This window comes from Cervus canadensis, chromosome 8 (assembly GCF_019320065.1).
Source record: "Cervus canadensis isolate Bull #8, Minnesota chromosome 8, ASM1932006v1, whole genome shotgun sequence".
NCBI classification, from domain to species: Eukaryota; Metazoa; Chordata; class Mammalia; order Artiodactyla; family Cervidae; genus Cervus; species Cervus canadensis.
The window spans coordinates 36,778,973-36,802,159 of record NC_057393.1 but is presented as its reverse complement, the minus strand read 5'-3'; the positions used below and the strand labels follow the sequence as shown (position 1 = coordinate 36,802,159).

The 23,187-nt window shown below is 37.3% G+C and overlaps 2 protein-coding genes across 2 annotated transcripts in view; one reads left to right on the top strand and one right to left on the bottom strand.

The window, feature by feature from the left end:
• The window catches only part of BTAF1 (B-TFIID TATA-box binding protein associated factor 1), an 85,179-nt gene extending 69,274 nt beyond the window's left edge, over positions 1 to 15,905 (top strand). Inside the window, exons 26-38 of the mRNA XM_043476013.1 lie at positions 1,461 to 1,613; positions 1,848 to 1,969; positions 2,060 to 2,227; positions 3,952 to 4,029; positions 4,161 to 4,290; positions 5,138 to 5,279; positions 5,424 to 5,554; positions 7,170 to 7,295; positions 8,670 to 8,822; positions 10,900 to 11,111; positions 12,298 to 12,457; positions 12,828 to 12,998; positions 14,364 to 15,905. Coding sequence (XP_043331948.1) covers positions 1,461 to 1,613; positions 1,848 to 1,969; positions 2,060 to 2,227; positions 3,952 to 4,029; positions 4,161 to 4,290; positions 5,138 to 5,279; positions 5,424 to 5,554; positions 7,170 to 7,295; positions 8,670 to 8,822; positions 10,900 to 11,111; positions 12,298 to 12,457; positions 12,828 to 12,998; positions 14,364 to 14,507 — 1,890 coding nt within the window. The 3' untranslated portion in view covers positions 14,508 to 15,905. The remainder of the gene's footprint in view (positions 1 to 1,460; positions 1,614 to 1,847; positions 1,970 to 2,059; positions 2,228 to 3,951; positions 4,030 to 4,160; positions 4,291 to 5,137; positions 5,280 to 5,423; positions 5,555 to 7,169; positions 7,296 to 8,669; positions 8,823 to 10,899; positions 11,112 to 12,297; positions 12,458 to 12,827; positions 12,999 to 14,363) is intronic.
• Positions 15,906 to 19,948: 4,043 nt separating this feature from the next.
• LOC122446780 overlaps positions 19,949 to 23,187 on the bottom strand; it is a 32,094-nt gene continuing 28,855 nt past the window's right edge. Inside the window, exon 3 of the mRNA XM_043477279.1 lies at positions 19,949 to 21,372. Coding sequence (XP_043333214.1) covers positions 21,207 to 21,372 — 166 coding nt within the window. The 3' untranslated portion in view covers positions 19,949 to 21,206. The remainder of the gene's footprint in view (positions 21,373 to 23,187) is intronic.

The following is a 23,187-nucleotide window of genomic DNA, read 5'->3' as shown; positions in this document are numbered from 1 at the left end:
ATTGAAGTTCTGTTCTCAGAATGTTACTTTTCTTAACTTTTAAGTTTAAATTTCTTAATCATAGGGCAGTAGTTCTCAAACTTTTTGGTCTCTGTACCTCTTTACACTCTTAAAAATTTAAGACCTCAAAGAACTTTTATCATGTTTTCTGTAGTAGAAATTAAAAGTGAGAAGTGGGAAAAGATTTATTAATTCATTTAAAGAATAAATCCATTAGACTTTTGAATAGACCTTTTACAGATGCGTGCTTTGTAACATGCATTGGTCATTTGGAGAACACTGGCTCACTGAGTTATGTAAATCTTTTAAAGGTTGATTCATATCAGCATACAGTAGCACAAAACGGACTCATTAGTGTCACCAAGAGAAAATCTCTAAATACTGGGAAGCACCTGCACTGCTCAGTTCCTTTTGACAGCTTGCATTTTATCATTGGCAACAAGTTGTGCCACTCATTTTCCTTGAAGTGACCAAATTTTTTAAAGAAAATAATCTGCCAGATACTCAAGTCAGAATAACCATAGTTTGTCAGTCCATTCAAGTAAACTCATTCTGTAAAAAATAGCTAGGTCAACTCACAATTTTAAGAAATCTTACAAGTGCTTTTCCTAAATATTTTGTATTTCAGTATTCATGGTATACAGCAGAAATGCTTTATGGAATACTTCATATTTTGTTGCACAGAATGTTAAAAAGATGTGCCATTCAAAGGTTGAGGTTTAATAAAATTATTTTTACTGCTTCAATGACATTCTTAAGTGAAACCAGCTTTTTAGAAAAAAGGCTAGTGCATGGCTGCAAGTAATAGTGACTGCTCGTACGCTTGGTGTCACCACCTTGATTCTTCCTGAGGCAAAAGCAGTCTTGCCCACCATGACTTTTGTGTATCAGAGCAAAAGTCAACACAGTGAAAAAAGCAAACAGTGTCTTATCCTTTGTTATAAAATAGCTGCAGTCAGTAACCCTTTGAAAAGGTCTTAGAAATCCTGAGGGGTCTGCAGACCACATTTTGAGAACCAGTACCCTGGCTAACCGTTAACACTAAAAGTGAGAGGCTCTAGTAACAGCATTCCACTTAAACAATACAATCTTGTCTTTACCAAGTAACACAAGGTATGGGAAAGATAAGTTGTAGCTGTGTTCTTAAAATATCTTAGATGTGCTTATTTCATCATCTCATTATATAGTGCTTTTAATACCTGTCAAATTCTTAAATATTTGTCTTCCAGTCATTAAAATGATACTATTTTTGAATTGGTTTTTCTTTGCATATATATGTGTGTGCATGCGCCTGCGTGTGTTACCTTTGGTATTTTTTTAATTGAGAATAGTTGGTTTACAATATTGTGTTATCTCTGCATTTACATTTTGATAAGACTTGAAATAATTTCATAATCTGGGGATGGACAAATTAATAGATAGTAGCAAATTGTTTTAATACACTTAAAAAATCATTTTAGGCAGGCATTCCAGATCCTCCAAATATGTCAGAAGAATTAATCCAATTGAAAGCCAAGGAAAGACACTTTTTGGAGCAGTTGTTAGATGGGAAAAAGTTAGAAAATTACAAGATTCCAGTACCAATCAATGCTGAACTCAGAAAATATCAACAGGTAAAGTTTTATACTTATCTTCTAAATACTGATTATTCCTTTTAAATATACCTTAAAGAATATAAAGATTGATTTAATAATTAAAAATTCTTCTGTTTGGTGTCTTGTATCCATTTATTTCTCCCTGCCGGTAAAAATACAGTGTGTTTGGTCTTTGTAAACATGTTCTTTACAGAAAAATATCTTTATGATCTGTTCACATTTACCATTTTTCTCTTTCTCCCAACCTTTCAGGATGGTGTGAACTGGTTAGCATTTCTTAATAAGTATAAGCTTCATGGAATTCTGTGTGATGACATGGGTTTAGGGAAGACTTTACAGTCCATCTGTATTCTAGCAGGAGATCACTGTCACAGGTAATTTTAAATGTTATTTTAACAGAAGGCTTTCAGATGCTGAGCAATATAAACAAACTGGTTAATTCATTGTGTTTTGCTGTTGTAAAGGGCCCAGGAATATGCAAGATCAAAATTGGCAGAATGTATGCCACTTCCTTCCTTGGTGGTTTGTCCACCAACACTAACAGGTCATTGGGTGGATGAAGTAGGTAAATTTTGCTCCAGAGAATATCTCAATCCACTGCATTATACTGGACCTCCTACTGAAAGAGTAAGGTAAGAACTGTACAACCAAAAAATGTTTAATCTTTTGCTTTAAGTAGTTTGGAAGAATAAAATTTATTAAAAATGAATTCTAGTTAGCTTTTTCGGTTGTCAGACATAGAAACTTACTTTAACTTATTTAAGAAAGGTAAATGAACATAATAAAAATATAATCAGTGAGACTCATCAAAATTTAAGAAGTTTCAGGACTTTCCTGATGGTGCAGTAGCTAAAACTCTGTGCTCCCAGTACAGGGGGCCTGGGTTCAATCCCTGGTTGGTGAACTAGATCCCATGTGCTATAATTAAAAGCCACAGCTAAAACATGGCATAGCCAAATAAATCATAAAATAAATACAAAGTGTAAGGACATTAACCACTGTCAACAATCAGTTAGGCTCTAAGTTTTTGAGCTAGGAAGCTTTCAAGAACCAAAACCATTCTTGGTGCCTTTCCTAAAACCTTGTGATCATAGCATCTCCTAGGTGTTTCTGTTATTTCTTCATTTTCTATGCACTTTCCCTAAAAGCTACCTCTTCCTTCTTCCCTCTCCCCAAAAGTGCTTTTGGTGCACAGTGGCTTGCTCTAGCTGCCCTGATCCCATACAACTCTGTAGTTCTATTAATACATCTGTTCCTAAATACAGATGTTGAAGAGTGGTGTATCATTAATTTCAATTTGTCTTTTAAAGCTTGGATAGTCCCAGATTTCTGATTAGTCTGTAGATTTGCTGCCCTTCTGTGAATTAATAGCTAACATATACTGAGCACTTACTGGTCAGGCATTAGATATTCTAAGCAGTTTTATTTACATTTATGTAATACCATGTATTCTCTTAATTACCTTATGAGGTATGGGTACTATTATTGTTCCCAATTTGCAGATGGGGAGTCTAAGACATGGGGCCTGAGAAGAATATCACTCAGCTAATTAAATAGAAGGTCACTAGGTATAATTAAATGAAGTTTTGAACACAGGCAGCTCAAGAGTTGTACTCTTAAAGAATTTACTATAAAGGAATTCATCCATTTATAAGTGGTAAAAACTCAGATTAGCTTAAGCAAACAGGAAATTCATTAATTAAACTGAGCATCTTGGGGTGAATTCTTGCTTCAGGTACATCTAAATTACTGTTCTTCCCCATGCATAGCTTGTTTTGTTGGTCTCTACTGGACTTTTGTCTATTGTTGGTGTAGATAAAAGGTCATGGACAGTCTTAGGCCTACATTCTCATAGCTTGGCAACTGTAATGAACAGAGATATTCTCTCAGACTAGCCGGCCTTGATTGCGTCATGTCCTCAAACCAACCTCCATGATTGGGGAATAAAATATTGTGAATGGCTTGATCTGATGAAAATGCTTCACCTCTTTGGTGATTATGGGGACATGTGATTGATGATGGCTCACGCTCGGCCCCCAGCACAACGTGGAATGATGAAGGAATAGTGCCTCCAAGGAAGAGGTTTTGGCAAATAAAGCTAAAATGACCTTCACATTGTGAGTCAGGTGCTCACCCCTTTTCTCATCAGACTGAGTTAGGGCCACATGACCAAGTTGTAAGGAGAATGGCCTTCAGGTAGCAGGGTCATGGGTGTAGAGTAAGCAGAAAGGAATATTGGGTTTGGTAGGCAGATTGAAATCACTTTGTACAATGGCATCTGTGCTTTCCCCTTTGAAAGTATATTACAAACTTTGCAGATTCCCCATTTTCTAATCTTACTTATTTTTAAATGCAGGTTACAGCACCAGGTGAAAAGGCACAATCTCATAGTGGCTTCATACGATGTTGTGAGAAATGACATAGATTTCTTTAGGTAAGAATTAAAATTTTTTAAAGAAAACAGTGTCAAATTCAGAGAGAATTAGTATCTTTCTGCCTCAAAGACTCTTTGTATTGTTCCTGACATGTAGTAAAAGATGCTATTTTTTGTTTATTCTTCCTTAGAAATATTAAATTTAACTACTGTATTCTTGATGAAGGCCATGTCATCAAAAATGGAAAAACAAAATTGTCAAAAGCAGTAAAACAACTGACTGCTAATTATAGGATTATTCTTTCTGGAACACCAATCCAGGTAATTATTTACCTTTTCTTTACTTGGCATTTGACAGTGAATTAAAGAAGAGGGTTTTTTTTTAGTTTTTGGAATAATTTCCAATAATTATCTTGCTTTTATAATGGTTCATTTGGTATGTAGCAGTATCTGAGCAAACCAGGTTTTAAATCTCATATTTAAAATGTGATTTTAGGCTTTGGTAGCCCATCTGTCAGGAGGCAAAGCCCAAGTGCAATTAGAAGGGTTTCACTTCAGGAGGGCAACCCACCACAGTGAGCCAGAGCTTAAGCAGGGTGAGAAGGGCTTCTGGAAGGGGTAAACAGATAGGATGGTACCTTAGGATCCACACATACTGGGGAAGCATCCAAAATGGAAAAGTGTGGGGGTGTTTTTTGGTTTTTGTTTTGTGAAACTCCAAGTAGAATTGGAAAGAACCTGTGCCTTTTCTCATGACCCATAAATACTGGGTAGACATGACCTATAACCAAACTCTTCTAGGTTTTCCTGCGTTGAATAAATGGTGATGTTGGCCAGATTTCTTAAATCTTGCTGTTAATCTTAGTCTCAAAAAAAACCAGAAACGTATTCATCTTACTGCTCTGTTTACTACTTGATAGAACTGACCAAAAAGATTGGTACTGTGCACCAAGGCTTATTGTGGTGGAAAAGACTTGAAAGTTCCTCTAAATAGGATAGAGTATTTTCTCCAGATTTTACACAATAAAATATAGACTCATATCCAGAAATATAGTGATAATCTCTCTCATCTATGTTACTACAGTGGGCTTTCATTAATGTTCCATTTTTAAGTGTAAGGAAATAATCCTAGTACACAAGATAACTGGTGTTCCTTTCTTATATTCAGAACAACGTTTTGGAGCTGTGGTCATTATTTGATTTCCTCATGCCAGGATTTTTGGGAACTGAACGCCAGTTTGCTGCTCGGTATGGTAAACCTATATTAGCAAGTAGGGATGCTCGAAGCTCCAGTCGAGAACAAGAAGCAGGTAGGAAAAAGAGATACCATTATATATTCTATGCAAGTGAATATAATTTATATCTACTTTGGGGGAAGTCATTTAATTTTATTATTAGAGAAATTAATAAGAGAATAATAGAATAAAATTAATTCTGTTAATAATTATTAACAGGTGTCCTTGCAATGGATGCACTGCACCGCCAGGTCCTGCCATTTCTTTTGAGAAGAATGAAAGAAGATGTTTTACAGGATCTACCACCCAAAATTATTCAAGACTATTACTGTACTCTCAGTCCTCTCCAGGTTAGGAATCTGGTGATTGTGGTTGTTGATGCTGTGTTTATTACTAGAATGCTTTGAAGAAGTCACAAAAGTAGTGAGTAAAGGGGTTTAGCCTTTGGTTTTATTGCTCTCATGTAGCTTCTACTTCCTTAGACTTCAGGAATATTCTGTTTCAAACAAGTGTAGATAAAACCTAAATGAATCTGTTTGCGTATATAAGCACACATTTGGGTTTGTGCATTTTCAACACAGCATTAAAACAAAATCTTTTGTCATAATTGCTTTGTAATATGTCTCAAGTTAATTGAAAAAGTTGGAACATTAAAATGATAAAGAAGTAAGAAGTAAGCCAGTGATAAAGAAGTAAGCCAGTGTTTTTTTAGGGCCAGAAGTCTGCCTGTGATGTCTTTTCCTTACAGCAGCATTATAGGTGTATACATCAGGGCTGAGTTGGGAAGTGGGACCTCATCTCTTCTAAAGTATTGCCAGTAAATTTTCAAGAGAAGTATTGGCTTCTGCCCAGTTCTAGTTTTGTACATAGAGACCATTGTCAAAGGCACTTATCGTATGCCTTTCCTTGTGTAGTATTTGTGTGTGGTATTTTTTTAAGGGGAAGCTATCTCTTGTCTTAGTAAAATATGGCCTATAAACAGAATTTTCTCTTTGAATGTTTATGTTGTGTTCTAGGTTAGTAAGCATCAGTCTATTTCAGTGTGGTTCCAATGAATAAAAGATACACAGACGTATCTGCAAAATAGCCCCTTTCCCCTCCAGTATATATAGACAGTTAACCTTTTAGTATTTATCTATCCAACTTCAGTTTTGTGGACAAAACATTAATTTAAATGCTAAGAGCTCTGTGATATTATCTACATCACCTCTCGGCCTCTATCCCTTGTTTGTAAAAATCGGATTAATATTTCTTGAAAGAAAAGTTTTAGAGGTAATGAGATGAAGACTTTAAGTATGATAAAGAAAAGGTGCCATATGAAAAAACCTGAGATATTATAGTGGTATATAACATCAGCATAAAACACATTTAAGTAGTCTGGAGGAAGGGAGCTGGAGAGGGAAGTGACATCTGGGTTTGTTTTGCATCTACAGGTTTTTATTCTCTGACTTCTGTTCTTTAGCACTGTAGATTTTCTTCCCTTTCACATCGTTTTAACATATACACGTCAGGAACCCAGACTCTTAAGGAAATACTTTAAACTTGGTGTGGGTTCTGTGGTTAGTATCTTTTTTAAAACTTGGTCTTTTGAAACATACCTGTTAGGGTCTTGACCATGTAGCTTCACTTAAGGAAGATTTCCTCATTTACTTGTAAGGGTTCAGGTTCTCTTTTATCCGTAACTTATTTACCTTCTTGAATAGAGTGGGAAAATTGAATTTAGGATTATTTGACTATTTTTTGAAAAATATTTTAGCAGCTGAACAATGTGTTAAACTTGTTTTCTAAATGTAATTTAAAAGGAATTTACCACGATGCAGTGGATCATCTATATTCAAGTAGGTTGCGTAATTTATTTTCTTTGATGAGGGCTAATTTACATTGCTGTTCTTACTGACTTTTTCTAGTTATGTTTTGAACAACTGAAAATAAATATACTCACTGCTTTTGTGGGGGAATTTACAGGTTCAACTCTATGAGGATTTTGCTAAGTCTCGTGCCAAGTGCGACGTTGATGAAACAGTTTCTTCAGCTGCACTTTCTGAAGAAACCGAGAAACCAAAGCTTAAAGCTACAGGTCATGTGTTCCAGGTACATGTTACAGCCCCCTTTGTAAATGTTGCTGAAGAACGCGCTTCAGTACAGCAATGTTTATATGAAACACTGAAATATGGGTTTATCTAATTTTTTCAGTTTTGTGTATACATTCTTGAAAATAGGTAAAAGTGCCAATTTAATTAATTTTCATGTTCATAATTAGCAATAGGTAATATTAAAATTAATATGTTATTACATGAAGAGTTTTAAAATAGAGAATTTTTGTTTCCTATTCAAAAAATATTTGAATACCTACCACAAGGCAGTAATTTTTCTAACCTCGGGTTAATTAAAGCAGTGAACAAGACCCTAGGGGTGAAAAATATAAAAAACATGTATCATGTAAAAGAAAATCAACTATGGGCTTATACAGAATAGGAGTCAGGGTAGGTTGTAGTTTTTCAACAGGGTGATCAGGGATGTCACTGAGAAGGTGACATTTGAGCAAAAATCTGAATGAAGGTTGAGGCATGTAGATGCGTGGGAGGAAATGATTCCAGGCAGAGATATTACATACAGTACAGAAGTCCTGAGACAGATGATGAATGTGCTTGAGGACAAAGAGAAAGCGTCAACTCATTTTTTCTTTCCCTTTTGAAATATTCCACTGTAGAATATCTTCCAACCCCCCCCCCCCCTTGTCAACAAGATATTAAAACACTACAGCATTTTTAAAGATAGAAATGGGAAAAGGCGATTTTGAAAGCTCATACCTCTCCCAGTTTCTATCATAGTGCCCAACAGTGGAGCTTACTGATGCAAATCTGTGTGCCAAAAATGAGACCCAATCATAGGCCAAGTAAATGACAAAAGACAAGGGTATGGCTGAATCAGAGAAAGGAAACGAAGACCTTAGAGGGCTCTGATTCTCAAACCCGACTACATAGTTCTGCCTTCCCTTTCCCACCACCGACCTGCTGAATCAAAGTACTGTGTAGAGGGGAGAGATTTACAAATTTAAAAGGGTCTTGTGTAGTTTTCATACCCACTAAAGTTTGAGGAACCTTCCTTTAGGAAATGATGTCTAATTCTAGAATCATCTAGCAACATTATCAGGCACTTCCAGTTCAAAAGGGTTAGCTATAGGAACTAATAAGACCTTGTGTCATGAGAAGGTCATGGGTCTAGTAGGGAAGATAGACATCACAATACAATTTATATGTTATAAATTCTCTCACAGAAATAAACACAAATTGCACAAGAAGCATAGATGAAGACATCACAGATAAGATATGTGAACTGGTTCTTGAAGTAGTAAGAAGATGAAGAAAGGCATTCTACACAGATGCAGTAGCACAGGAAAAGACACAGATACAAATATTTGTGTCATGTGAAGGAGACTTATATATACTTTTTTCTCTCTTAAAGGCATTACAGTACTTACGAAAACTGTGCAACCATCCAGCATTAGTCTTAACACCTCAGCATCCAGAGTTCAAGAGTACTACTGAAAAACTTGCCGCTCAGAATTCTTCTCTCCATGATATTCAGCATGCCCCTAAACTCTCAGCTTTGAAACAAGTAAGTACATCTTTTAAGTGTTAGATGTATGTTGCACATTCCTGATCTGTAACAGTAGGTAAATTTGCTTTTCCAAAAGATTACTGATGTGTTTACCATTTTCAAAAAATTTGCTTTGTTAAATTTTTGATACAGCTTTTAAAAAACTTGTGGTAAAGTATAGCAAATGCCACTTTAACTGTTTTTGAAATGTAGAATTCTGTGGCATTAATTACATTCAGTGTTATGTACCCATCACCACTATCCCAGAATTTTTCCATCATCCAGATAGAAACTCTGTACCTGTATTTATTTTTGGCTGCACCATGCAGCACACAGGATCTTAGATTGAACCCGTGCCCCCTGCATAGGGAGTGAGAAGTCTTAACCACCCAGCTGCCAGAGAAGGCCTGAAACTACCAATTAGCAGTAACTTCCCACTTTCCTTTCCATAACCCTGGGAACCTCTAATCTACTTTGTCTGTATGAATATGCCTGTTCTAAATATTTCATGTAAGTGGGATCACATATTTCTTCTTTTGTGATTGGCTAGTTTCACTTATTTTCAAGTTTCCTTCACGTCACAGCATGTATCAGTACTTCATTTTTATGGCCAAATAAAAATTCTGTCGTTGCTGTTATTACCACCACCGCCACCGTGTTGTGGGCTTCCCTGGTAGCTCAGATGGTGAAGAATCCACCTGCAGGGCAGGAGACGAGGGTTCCGTCTCTGGTTCAGGACGGTCCCCTGGAGGAGGGCACAGCGACCCAGTCCAGTATTCCTGCCTAGAGGACCCCCTGGACAGAGGAGCCTGGAGGCTGTGGTCCGCGGGGTCACAGGCAGACATAGCTAAGCACAGCACGGCAAACCACATTTTGTTTAGCCAGTCGTGTGCTGGTGGACACGTGGGTGGTTTCCACCTCTGGCTATTGTGGATAATGCCGCAGTGAACATCACCTTATCGGTATCTGTTTGAGTTCTTTTAGGTATAGATGTGCGGGAAACTGCTGGATTACATAGCTAGTCTATGGTTAACTTTTTAAGGAACTACCAAACCTTTCCACAGTGGCTGTAACATTTACATTGCAAGCCATGTGCCAGGGTTCTGATTTCTCTACATCCTCACCAAGATTTTCCTTTTTTTAATTTAACCATCACTGTAGGTATGAGATGGTGTCACACTGTTGATTTGATTAGTTTTCCCTAATGATTAATAATGGTGTTTTTTTCATGTCCTTATTAAGACATATCTTCTTTGAAGAAATACCTGTTGAAGTCTTTCGACTATTTTTTTCATTGGACTGTTTCTTTTGGTTGAGTTTTAGGAGTTTATATTCTAGATGTTAAGCCTTTATCAGATATGTAATTTGCAGATACTTTCTCCAATTCTGTTGATTCTTTTCACTTTCCTGATAATGAACTCTACGGCTTCTGATGAGAAAACAGGTGTTAATCTCATTGAGAATCCCTTTCGCATGAAGTCACTTCTGGGCATTCCCTGGTGGTCCAGTGATCAGGACTCGGCATGTTCACTGCCAGGGCCTGGGTTTTGATCCCTGATCAGGAAACTTAAGATCCCACAAATCATGCAGTGCAGGGGTGGTGGGAGTCACTTTTCCCTTGCTGTTTTCAAGATTTCTTTTTTTGTCACTGTGATTATCACTCTGATTATAATGTATGGTCTTGTGGACCATTTGAATTTATTTTTCTAGAAACTACTTAACTCTGCCATTTTACTCATACCACTTGTAGTACATCATACCACAGATTGTGAGCTCCTTATTGCAAAACTCAGCTTTTAGTTTATCTACCCTTAAAAAAAAGCCTGTTTTAAAATCTAGACTTCAGTTATTGTTTTAGCTTTTTGTAGCTTTTCTGGCTTAAGTTTTATTGAGAATAACTAATGGATGAAGAGTTTTGATTTCACATGGGCTAGAGTAGAAAATATTACATAACAATAGCCCAAAATGCTTACCTGTTTTTCAGGTTACAGGTAAGTTAACCTTTTCTCACCACAAAGAGAAGCATTTATTTCAGTGAGATTGATTGCCTTCTTTTATGGGACACCTGTATATAACAAGTGATTCTTTCTTCAAGTTGCTGTTGGACTGTGGTTTGGGAAATGGCAGTACTTCCGAGAGTGGCACAGAGTCTGTAGTAGCCCAGCACAGGATACTGATCTTCTGTCAACTTAAAAGCATGCTTGATATAGTAGAGCATGATCTTCTCAAACCTCATTTACCCTCTGTCACTTACTTGAGATTGGATGGTAGCATACCTCCTGGTCAGAGGCATTCCATTGTTTCACGGTAAGTGTATTACCATTACTTACATACAAGTTTGCCCACGAACTACTTTGACTAAATATCTGAAAGTGTGCTTTATTATTATATTATTCAACCCAACTAAATCTTTACCTTTTTAAAATACAGAACTGCAGAAATGTAATTGAGTAGTTTGTTTAGCTAGGGGGAAAGAACTGTATTAGGAAAGCATCCTTAAGGGCATGAAAGAAGTTTAAGGCACCAGAACAGAGAGGTGACTATTTCCCCTTCACCTGCATTTGGTGGTCGGGGGTGAGAGGTGGCAGACAGGCGCCTTAACTGTGCTCTTGCCTCATCTCTCCATCCGCCCTGAGAACAAGCTGGAAGCTGGCCTGGCTTGGAAGCAGTCTCTGAGTGCAGTGTTTCTTACATGTGGTCTGCTTTAGAAATCTCAGTGGTTCATTGTTTATAAACTGCAGATTCCTAGGATCTGTCATGCAGGCTGCTGACTTCAAAGCATTTTTAACAGGCATTCCTAAGAGATCTTAAGGCACAAAACAGAGACCTATGAAAGAACTTAAAACCCAGGTTTGACTCCAAACTCCACCATCAAAGCAGTGTTCTCTTGAGCACTAATGTTTATTATCCACACAGCCTGGATCTTTTTGAAATAGTAATATCCTTATAGAGCTACTGTAACAAATAATGTAAAGCATATAAAGTAAAGCCCAGTGTTTGTCTCAGAGTCAGTAATAAATGATAGCTCGGTAATGTTAGTTTTTCTTTTTCCTAGAAGCTACTACATGTCCTTTGTCAATATCTTCTAGGACTAGTATGATTTTAGCAACCCTTACCACCCTAATCTTCTGCCTTCCCTGACTGGTCTGACCTTTTCCCACACTATTCTGTCTCCATATGTTAAAGATTCATAGTTGGGTTTTGTCGTAGTGTTCCGTTTTTTAAAATTAGTCAAGTACATTTTGCAATTGGACTTAATTGCTAGGTATGAAATTTCTAACATGTTCTAGAATACCTTTTTTTTCTATTACTAAAGATGTGTATATTTAAAAGAAGGTAGTCTCAGCTCTGGTGGTCACAGAAATGGCTATATCATGGATTTATAAAGCAGTGTTCTTATTTGTGCTCTTTAATATTAAACTTTAAAGTGTCTATTATTAGAACTTTAGGAAGCAATGTACTAATTTTATTTTTTTAATATCTATGTTTTTAGGTTTAACAATGATCCATCCATAGATGTTCTTTTACTTACAACTCATGTTGGTGGCCTGGGGCTTAACTTAACAGGCGCTGATACAGTGGTATTTGTGGAGCATGACTGGAATCCCATGCGTGATCTACAAGCCATGGACCGGGCCCATCGCATTGGGCAGGTAAAAAGTCAACACTCACAGGTGTTAACTTGCACACTGGGAAAAATACTTCCCCCAAAAGACAAAGTCTTGGTTTAAGTTCCTATTTTTATGTTAATAAGTGTTGTGACATTAGGCAAGTCACTTAATTTTGTTGCACGACTTCCTCACACATTAAATGAGGTGCTTGGGCCAAGAAAACTTGGGATACTATCCATTCCTAATATTCTGTGATTGCAAACATTTTAAGGTCTTGGGCACAGATTTAAAAAAAAACCCCGCAATCCTAATTCAGTAGTAGTCAAGTATCATCATACAAACCCCTGTGATTTGGTAAATCTCAAAGCTTATCCATTTATTTGTGCTACAGTTGCTTCTTTTTCTCACTCAGAAACGTGTGGTTAATGTGTACCGATTGATAACCAGAGGAACACTGGAAGAGAAAATAATGGGTTTGCAGAAATTCAAGATGAACATAGCAAATACTGTTATTAGCCAAGAGAATTCTAGTTTGCAGAGTATGGGGACAGATCAACTCCTTGATCTGTTTACTCTTGATAAGGTAAAGAACTTATACAATTTTTGTATTTATAATATGTGTTCACAGACTTCCTGGCACTACTTGGTAAAAGTATTAAAAGGGGCAGCAAAGGTGTTCACTTTAGTATCAACTAGATAACCCTTTGAGGGCATTTTTGATGTCCAGATAAAACTGTCAGATACTAGGGAATGTTTGAAGTTCTGACTTTCTGATTGATGGCTCTAGAGTGCTCCCTGGGTTTTCTTTCCTTAGCTGTCCTTTAGTGGGTAGGAACTATCTCGAGTCAGCTAGACCTGACTCTCCATTCCTTGCCCTGCCTCCTATTATCTGGTGACTCGAAGCAAATTAACTTCTCTGAGCATCTTCAGCCTTGGCAGGATAACAATGCCTATATTACCACAAAGGTATGAAGATAATGGGTATTTTTGTTATTGTGGATGACAGAACTAATAGATAACAATCCATTAGCAAAGAATGCACCAGCTGGAAATACTGTCAGTTTAATAATGTAAAATGAATAGGGTTGATTTCAAGTCCTGTGTAGGTTCAGAAAATCAATTGTACACTCAGTATAAATTATGGTAAGAGATGGCTTTATATAATGCAGTCAAACCAGCTGTAATAACAGGGTTAGCACGTCCAAATTTTAGAGAAAGTAGTTCCCCTCTGTATGTTAAGCCATGTTTAGAATATTGTCTGATTCTGGGTGTGGCAGTAACAAATTAGTCCCCAAAAGGTGGCCAGAATGGAGAAAGGTTCCTTAAGCATGTCATATAAGATAAGGTAGAGAGAACAAGATCTGTGTAACCTAGAAAAAAGGCTCAAAGAAACATGGATTGCTTCAAATCTATTTTTATTTCATTAGAATGTTCTTATGGGTGACTTCTTTCTGGGCTCAAGGGGTCTTCCAAGGAAGCAAGAGCTGTTGCCATAAACCATCTTACTAGCAAAATCTGAAAAATGAGGTCATCTTGATTTTCGTACTTTGTACTCTGGTTATATAAGAATGTCCTTGTTCTTGGGGTAAAGGGGCATAAATAATATCTACAACTTACTCTGCATTGGTTTGGGGAAAGGCTGATAATTTACATATCTAATTTTGTAATCTATATACAGGGAGGAAGAATGATAGAGCCCAGTCTGACACAGATAACAATGAGTTCTTTGCAATGTTCTTAAAATTCTTCTCAAATAAAAAGCATAAAACAGTAAATTATTAGGGCAGTGGAAAACAGAATAGGCTATCTTATGAGATCATGAGCTTCCCCACATAGTTTGAAGTGTTTTCAACTCTGTTGGAAAAGTGCAGTGTTAGAAACAACTGTGGTATTTTAAAGAAAAATAAAATTTTTGAAATCTTCCATTTTATCTTTCTTCCAATTAAAGGATGGCAAAGCAGAAAAAGCTGACACTTCTACTTCTGGAAAAACAAGCATGAGATCAATTCTTGAAAACCTGAGTGATCTTTGGGATCAAGAGCAATATGATTCAGAGTACAGCCTGGAAAATTTTATGCATTCTCTCAAATAACTATCAAATATTGTAAATGCAATTGCTGCTAGTTCAGTAACATTTCTGCTGATATTCAGCAAATTTCAAAGTTTATGGTGAACTTTTAGCTCAATTTGTAAATAGATCTGAAGAATATTCAGCATAACGCTGGTCCTTGTTTCACTGGGGGGAACAAGTTATTCTCAAACGTTTGCACTGTATTAAATTTAAATGTTAATGTGAAAAATGGTTTAAATTCTACGTGCTGAATAGCTGCAGAGCAGAGGAACCAAGCCAGGTTTACACGTGCTGCGTGGGGTGTTCTTACTGGGAATGCGCCGCCGATCTTACACAGTCACGCTTTGTACAGGATAGTATCCGCGTACTTTAGTCTTCATGTACATGTTTTCTTTTAAATAGAACTTGTTTTTTATAAATGATTAAAAACTAGGGCTTTTTTTTTTTTTTTATAAAAGCCTTAATGAGCCATAATTTTAAGAATAATGACTACAATTATTGGTAATGCTTGGAACATGAGAATCTTAGAATGAATTGAACCAGGCCCTTGGTGGAAACGTTTATATATTTAATGCAGAGGCATAGTGTTTTTCAAATCTTTAACATCATTTTGTCAACTTTTAAAATATTATCAACTATTCTAAATACAGGTAATGTTCTATTTAAGCCTATCATAACATCCTGTTAAGAGGGTGTTTTTTTAATTTATCTAAGGGCTAGGATATAGCCAGATTCAGAGAACATATGTACTCAATAGGTTTCAATCATATATATAATATATTTTTTGTAACTATGAACATATACAGTTTTCCAGAAGTAGATTTTACACTGTTTAGAATTTCAAAACCTATGGTGAAAAGACTGTTTATTGTAGTAATGCATGACTGAAGCATAAAAGGGAGAAATGATTCCTTTATATACACAAACATACATCAATACACATATCTATATGCACAGGCATACCTGTCCTGCATCTGAAAAGGTGCTTGGTATTGGCACTAAAATCATGTAGTTATACTGGGCAGCAATAATTGGGCATGAAGCTGATTAGTGTTAGAAAAGTGAGCTCCATAGCAAGGGTGGGTATATGTATATAGATATGCATGTATGTGTATGTATATAATTTTATAAATTTCACACATAAATTAATACATGCCTGTGTGCATATAAATATGTATGGATATATTTGTATATACATGTACAGGAAATAGACATCCCCCAGGTTTGTGGCTGGCCATACACATAGGCATCGGTTTAAAAACCATCAGACCTCAGCTGTAAAATAACTTTGTTTAAAGTTATACTGTTCTGCAGCATTTAGACATGGACATGTGTCACATTTCAGTAGCTTTGACAACCATACTGTAACATTAAACATAGCATTCCACAAGAGAATAAAAAAAAGATTTAACTGTAAAATATGTGTAACTGTGTGTTATTTGTAGGAAATGATCACTAGAAAAAGCAAAAGATTAGATACATCCTTAAAAAAAAAAAAAACATCTTTTTTCTTTCTAATGGTTATTTTTTTCATTATTGAGAATTTATGTCAAATTCAATAGAAGACCAAAAGGAAATTCTTGACTTTATACAGAACATCCATTCTGTATAGCACACAGTAAAGCTATTTGGGAATGTGACCACTTAGAGGCAAAGTGGGGAGACTATAAGAACATAACAAATTACAGAAAAATAAAAAGCACTGTATCAAAAAAAAAGCACTGTTCCAGATACTTAATCTCAGTACAGTCTTACATGTCCTGATTAAAGACAGACCTCCTCAATATCCCAGAACACTTGCTGGCATCAGTGGAATCTAAGTGAAATTGACTATAGGAGCATGTGTTAAGTGCCAGAGTAAACAATGTGAGGCTATAAAGCAAAAACTTGAGTTGTGCCAATTAACAAAAAATATTTGCCATCCAACAAGTCAGTGTCATACATCAAAAACTGCGTCTTGGGACTTACCTGCTGGTCCAGTGGGAAAACTGGACAGCCACATGAAGAAGAATGATATTAGAACACTCCATAATACCACAGACAGAAATAAACTCTGAATGGATTAAAGACCTGAATGTAAGGCCAGACACTATAAAACTCTTAAAGGAAACCATAGGCAGAACACTCTGTGATATAAATCACAGCAAGATCTTTTTTGACCCACTTAAGCATAATGAAAATAAAATTAAATAGGACCTAATTAAACTTAAAACCTTTTGCACAGCAAAGGAAACTATAAGACAAAAAGACAACCCTCAGAATGGGAGATAATATTTGCAAACAAAGCAACTGACAAATGATTAATCTCTAAAATATACAAGCAATTCATGCAGCTCAATATATAAAAAAAAAAAAAAAGCCCAATCCAAAAAAAAAAATGGGTGGAAGATCGAACTCAACATTTCTCTAAAGACGACATACTGATGGTCAACAAACATGAAAAGATGCTCTACATTGCTAATTTTTAGAGAAATGCAAATCAAAACTACAATGAGGTATCACCTCCCACTGGGTAGAATAATCATCATCAATAGTCATCATCAAAAAATCTACAAACTAAATGCTGGAGAGGGTAAGGAGAGAAGGGAACCTCCTTAGTGGGACTGTAAATTGATGGAAAACAGTATGGAGGTTCCTTAAAAAATTAAAAATAGAACTACCATATGAACCAGCAATCCTACTACTGGGCATATACACAGAGAAAACTAGAATTCAACAAGACACAGGTACGCCAATGTTCACTGCAACAGTATTTACAATACTCAGGACATGGCAGCAACCTAAATGTCCGTAAACAGGGAAGGATAAAGACGTGATGCATTTACATAATGGGATATCACTCAGCCATGAAAAAGGAACAAAACTGGGTCGTTTGTAGAGACATGGATGGACCTAGAGTGTCATGCATGGTGAAGTCAGAAAAACATGCTGTATATTAACACATATATGTGGAGTCCAGAAAAATGGTACAGATGATCTTATCTGCAAAGCAGAAATAGAGAAGTAGAGAAGGAATATACAGATGCCAAGGGGGAGGGGAGGCGCCGGGAGATTGGGGTTGACACACACAGAACTGATTGCTGTTGTCGGCGTTCAGTCGCGAAGTCATGTCTCACTCTTGTGACTCCATAAACTGTGGACTGACAGACTCCTCTGTCCATGGGATTTCTCAGGCAAGAATACTGGAATGGGTTGCCATTTCCTGCTCCAGGGGATGTTCCCGACACCAGGTATCAAACCTGAGTCTCCTGCATTGCAGGCAAATTCTTTATCACTGAGCCATCAGGGAAGCCTATTGATACTATGTATAAAACAGATAACTGATGAGAACCTACTGTATAGCACAGAGAACCTACTTAATGCTCTCTGGTGACCAGAATGGGAAGGAAATCCAGAGGGGAGGGGAGGGTGTATATATATATATATATATAGCTAATTTGTTGTACAGTAGAAATTAACACAACATTGTAAAGCAACTATACTTCAATAAGAATTTTTAAAAGTTGCCTCCTGGGACTTCTCGGTGGTCCAGTGGCTAAGACTCTGCACACTCAATGATGGGGCCCAGATTTGATTCCTGGTCAGAGAACTGGATCCCACATGCTGCAACTAACAGTCCTGCATGCCACAGTGAAGATCCGGTGCAACCAAATGTGTTTTAAAATTGCCTCCTGTTTCAAGAAGGGGTTCCTACCAATCTCTGATAAATTCCCTCCAACCAGTGAAGTTCTGTTGACGAATATAGAGGCTGAGATCCTATTATCTGTGTAGGGGCAAGAGCCATGGTTTCTGGCTTACAGGAGAAAGAGGAACTATAACTTAATTCTCTCCATAAAGCCTCAGAGAGTTCATGTATTGAAACACGACAGGCAGAACTGTCCGTGACCCCAAATCCCCACATCATCCAAGAGAAATCAGAATCCCAGAATACCTGCACCACAGGTAAGCTTAAGGCTGGGTTTATGCTAAGCATATAGCTGTAGGAACCACAAGCCAAAAACTAACCAATCAACTCTAGGACCCTTGCAGAAGCAAATACAAAAGTGCCCTATAGAAGCAGTTTCAGATCAGGTCCCATAGGATTACCATGGGGGGAAGATTCTAAGATTACGCTCACACACAATCTACAGCAGGCCATGAACTACCAGGAGGAAGAGTCAGCAGATGCAAATAGGAGAATTCTTTATTTAAAAACTGCACAGAGAATAATCTGAAAGACCATAAAATAATAATTAGATATGAAAATATAGAAAACATTATTTGAAAGTTAAGCAAATTAAAACATTTTTTCTTTTAAACTGGGGTATGGCCAATTAACAATGTGATGTTTTGAGGTATACAGCAAAAGGGCTCGGGCTTCCCTGGAGGCTCAGCTGGTAAAGAATCCACCTGCAATGCAGGAGACCTGGGTTGGGAAGATCCCCTGGAGAAGGGAAAGGCTACCCACTCCAGTATTCTGGCCTGGAGAATCCCATGGACAGAGGAGCATGGTGGGCTACAGTCCATGGGGTCGCAAAAAGTCGGACACAACTGAGCAACTTTCACTCACTCATTTGCTCACTCACAGCAAAAGGGCTCAGCCATACATATGATAACATGTATCCATTCTCCCTCAAACTCCCCTCCCATCTAGGCTGCCATATAACATTGAGCAAAGTTCCATGTACTATAGGGTAGGTCCTTGTTGGTTATCCATTTTAAATAGCAGTGTGTACATGTCTATCCCAAACTCCCTCACTTTCTCTTCCCCCATCCTTCCCACTGGCAACCACAAGTTTGTTCTGTTAAGGCTGTGAGTCTGTTTCTATTTTGTAAATAAGTTCATTTTTATCCTTTCTTTTTAGGTTCCACATATAAGGGATGTCATTCGACATTTCTCTTTGACTTCACTCAGTATGACAATCTCTGGGTCCATCTATGGTTCTGCAAATAGATGTTGCAAACTTTCTATCATTAAAAGCTAGGCAAATCTGAAACATTCATAAATGAAAAAAAATTACTGGAGTTCAAAATTTTGGATGGTTATCAATGGAGATTAGAAACAAGCAAAGAGAGAATGTGACTTGGGAGATTGATCTTATAAAATCATCTGTGATACAGATGGGATACAGAGATGAACTGACAGAAACTGAAAGGGGTACCTCAAGACTGTATACTGTCACCCCAATTATTTAACGTGCAGAGTACATCATGAGAAATACTGGGCTGGGTGAATCACAAGCTGGAATCAAAACTGCTGGGAGAAATATCAGTGACCTCAAATTTGCAGATGATACCAGTTTAATGACAGAAAGCAAAGAGGAACTAAAGAGCTTCTTGATGAGGGAGAAGAGGATAGTGAAAAAAGCTGGCTTAAAACTCACATTCAAAAGACTAAGATCATGGCATCCACTCCCATCACTTTATGTATGGCAAATAGATGGGGAAAAATCGGAAACAGTAACAGATTTTATTTTCTTGGGCTCCAAAATCACTGTGGATAATGACTGCGGCCATGAAATTACAAGATGTTTGCTCCTTGGAAGAAAAGCTATGACAAACCTAGACCATATTAAAAAGCAGAGATCTCAATCTGCCAGAAAGATGTATATAGTCAAAGCAATGGTTTTTCCAGTAGTCACACAACAGCTGTGAGAGCTGGACCATAAAGAAAGCTTCATCATACCCTACCATATTTACTGCAGTCCAGTCAGTCTGTCCCCTGCTAATCCCTCAATGTAAAGCTAAATGTGTAACATTTTGGTATCTTTCATCTGACCATCCATATCAGATGTTCCCAAACATTACCCAGCATCATGGTTTACAATGAAAAAACTAGTCCTTGCGTCTCGTGGCACTTTGAATCTTTTATGCCATGATACTACAGCAGTATCAAGAGCATTTTATGGAAAACTGGGGAAGTGTCTGTGATCAAAGTTAATAAAGAACAAGCCATCTGCCTTGTGGGTTTTGGAAAGATTTTTTTTTTTTGTTTAATATTCATTTATTTGGTTGTGTTGGGTCTTTGTTGCAGCCTTCGAATTCTCGGTTGTGGCATGTGGGATTTAATTCCCTGACCAGGGATCAAACCCAGGCCACTGGCATTGGGAGCACAGAGTCTTAGCCACTGGACCACCAGGGAAGTCCTTGGAAAGGTTAATTCTTAACAATCCATTCACCCCACTGAGACCCGTTCTAGCAGTAGGACAGTTACTTACTTGAAAAGCAGTACCCAAATGCTTTAAGTAGATTCACATTAACCATAGTTTTTTAGATTCTTTTTAAAGTTAGTATAAGCCTCAGTTTACATCAGTTAGTGTAGATCAGTTTCCAGTCGTGTTTCATCTTCACCTGCATTTTATTTGGTGTTTGAAGAAAGGAAAAGTGGAAAGCAAATATGATTTGTACTGTTCGTACTAAATCTGTGGGATTTGTTGGTAAATTTATTTCAGAGTAAAGTATTTAGAAAAACAAAGATTTGTTTCTCAGGCTGAAGGTCTCAGCGATTATAATACATTTGACTTGTGATGACAGCCTGTTCACTCTTTGACATGAATGTGCTCTGGAAACAAATGAAGAGCAGCTGGCCTCGTCCCCACACTGCGTGTCCAGGTGTGGCACGCTCCTGCTGCCTTCCGGCTGGGACCCGTGTGCTGCCCTCTGTTCCCGCGGCTGGGTGGTTCTTTTCTCTTTATTAACCAAAGTGGACGCAAACAACATGATCCCAAAGACAAGCCTAGTTCATTCCAGCTGCTTGCAGACCAGAAAATTTGTAAATGGATGGTTTGATGTTACTGCACGTAATACAAAACAGGTCTGGGGAAAAAAAAAAAAACCAACTATGTCTCCATCTCCATTTTGGCTCTTGCAGAGCTGGGTAAATGGTGTCATGAGGAGATATGGAACCCTGAAAAAGGAACAGATTGGGAAAGGGGAGAGTAGGAAATCAAGAATTATCTTTTGATTGTTAAATTGAGATCCTTATATTAAAGTAGAGACGCTGACTTAAAGGTCAACCGGGAAATATAAATTTAGGGAAGACAGTATTTGTAAGACATGTGTGGGACCAGATGAGATCTCCTGCAGTATTATTTATATAGTGAAGTACTATACAGCAGGGAAAAATAAATGAGTATAATAAAACATGGATAAGTCTCAAAAATTTGAGGTTGAATGCAAAAATAATATGTATAGTCGAGTCTATTTATATATACTAAAAACAGGCAAAAATGAAACACTTATTTGATATATACAAATAAATCACATATATTGTTATTTCACATTTGAAAAATAAAAAACTGAGTGACATTCATATGAACAACACATTGATTATGTCCTACTCTGGTGATGGAAGTAAAGTCCAATGCTCTAAAGAACAATACTGCATAGGAACCTGGAATGTTAGGTCCATGAATCAAGGTAAATTGGAAGTGATCAAACAGGATATGACATCAAATGGGAGAGTGAACATCGACATTTTAGGAATCAGTAAACTAAAATGGACTGGAATGGGTGAATTTAACTCAGAGGACCATTATATCTACTACTGTGGGCAAAAATGCCTTAGAGGAAATGGAGTAGCCCTCATAGTCAACAAAAGAGTCCAAAATGCAGTACTTGGATGCAATCACAAAAATGACAGAATGATGTTTGTTTGTTCCCAAGGCAAACCATTCAACAATATCACAGTAATCCAAGTCTATGCCCCAACCAGTCATGCTGAAGAAGCTGAACGGTTCTGTGAAGACCTACAAGACATTCTGGAACTAACACACAAAAAAGATGTCCTTTTCATTACAGGGGACTGGAATGCAAAAATAGGAACTCAAGAGATACCTGGAGTAACAGGTAAATTTGACCTTGGAGCACAAAATGAAGCAGGGCAAAGGCTAATAGAGTTTTGCCAAGAGAACGCACTGGTCATAGCAAACACCCTCTTCCAACAACACAAGAGAAGACTCTTAACATGGACATCACCATGGTCAATACCGAAAAAAGACTGATTATATTCTTTGCAGTCACAGATGGAGAAGTTCTATACAGTCAGCAAAAACAAGACTGGGAGCTGACTGTGGCTCAGATCATGAATTCTTTATTGCCAAATTTAGACTTAAATTGAAAAAAGTAGGGAAAACTATTCAGGTATGACCTAAATCAAATCCCTTATGATTATACAGTGGGAGTGACAAATAGATTCAAGGGATTAGATCTATTAGACAGGGGGCCTGAAGAACTATGGACAGAGGTTCGTGACATTTTACAGGAAGCAGGGATCAATACCATCCCCAAGAAAAAGAAATGCAAAAAGGCAAAATGGTAGTCTGAGGAGGCCTTACAAATAGCTGAGAAGAGAAGCGAAAGACAAAGGAAAAGATATAACCATTTGGCAGCAGAGTTTCTTTTGCGAAAGGCAAAAGGAAAGATATACCCATTTGAATGCAGAGTTCCAAAGAATAGCAAGGAGAGATAAGAAAGCCTTCCTAACTGATCAACACAAAGAAAGAGAGGAAAACAATAGAATGGGAAAGACTAGAAATCTCTTCAAGAAAATTAGAGATACCAAGGGATCACTTCTGCAAAGATGGGCACAATAAAGGACAGAAATGGTATGGACCTAACAGAAGCAGAAGATATTAAGAAGAGGGGGCAAGAATACACAGAATAATGCTACAATAAAGATCTTCACGACCCAGATAACCACAATGGTGTGATCGCTCACCTA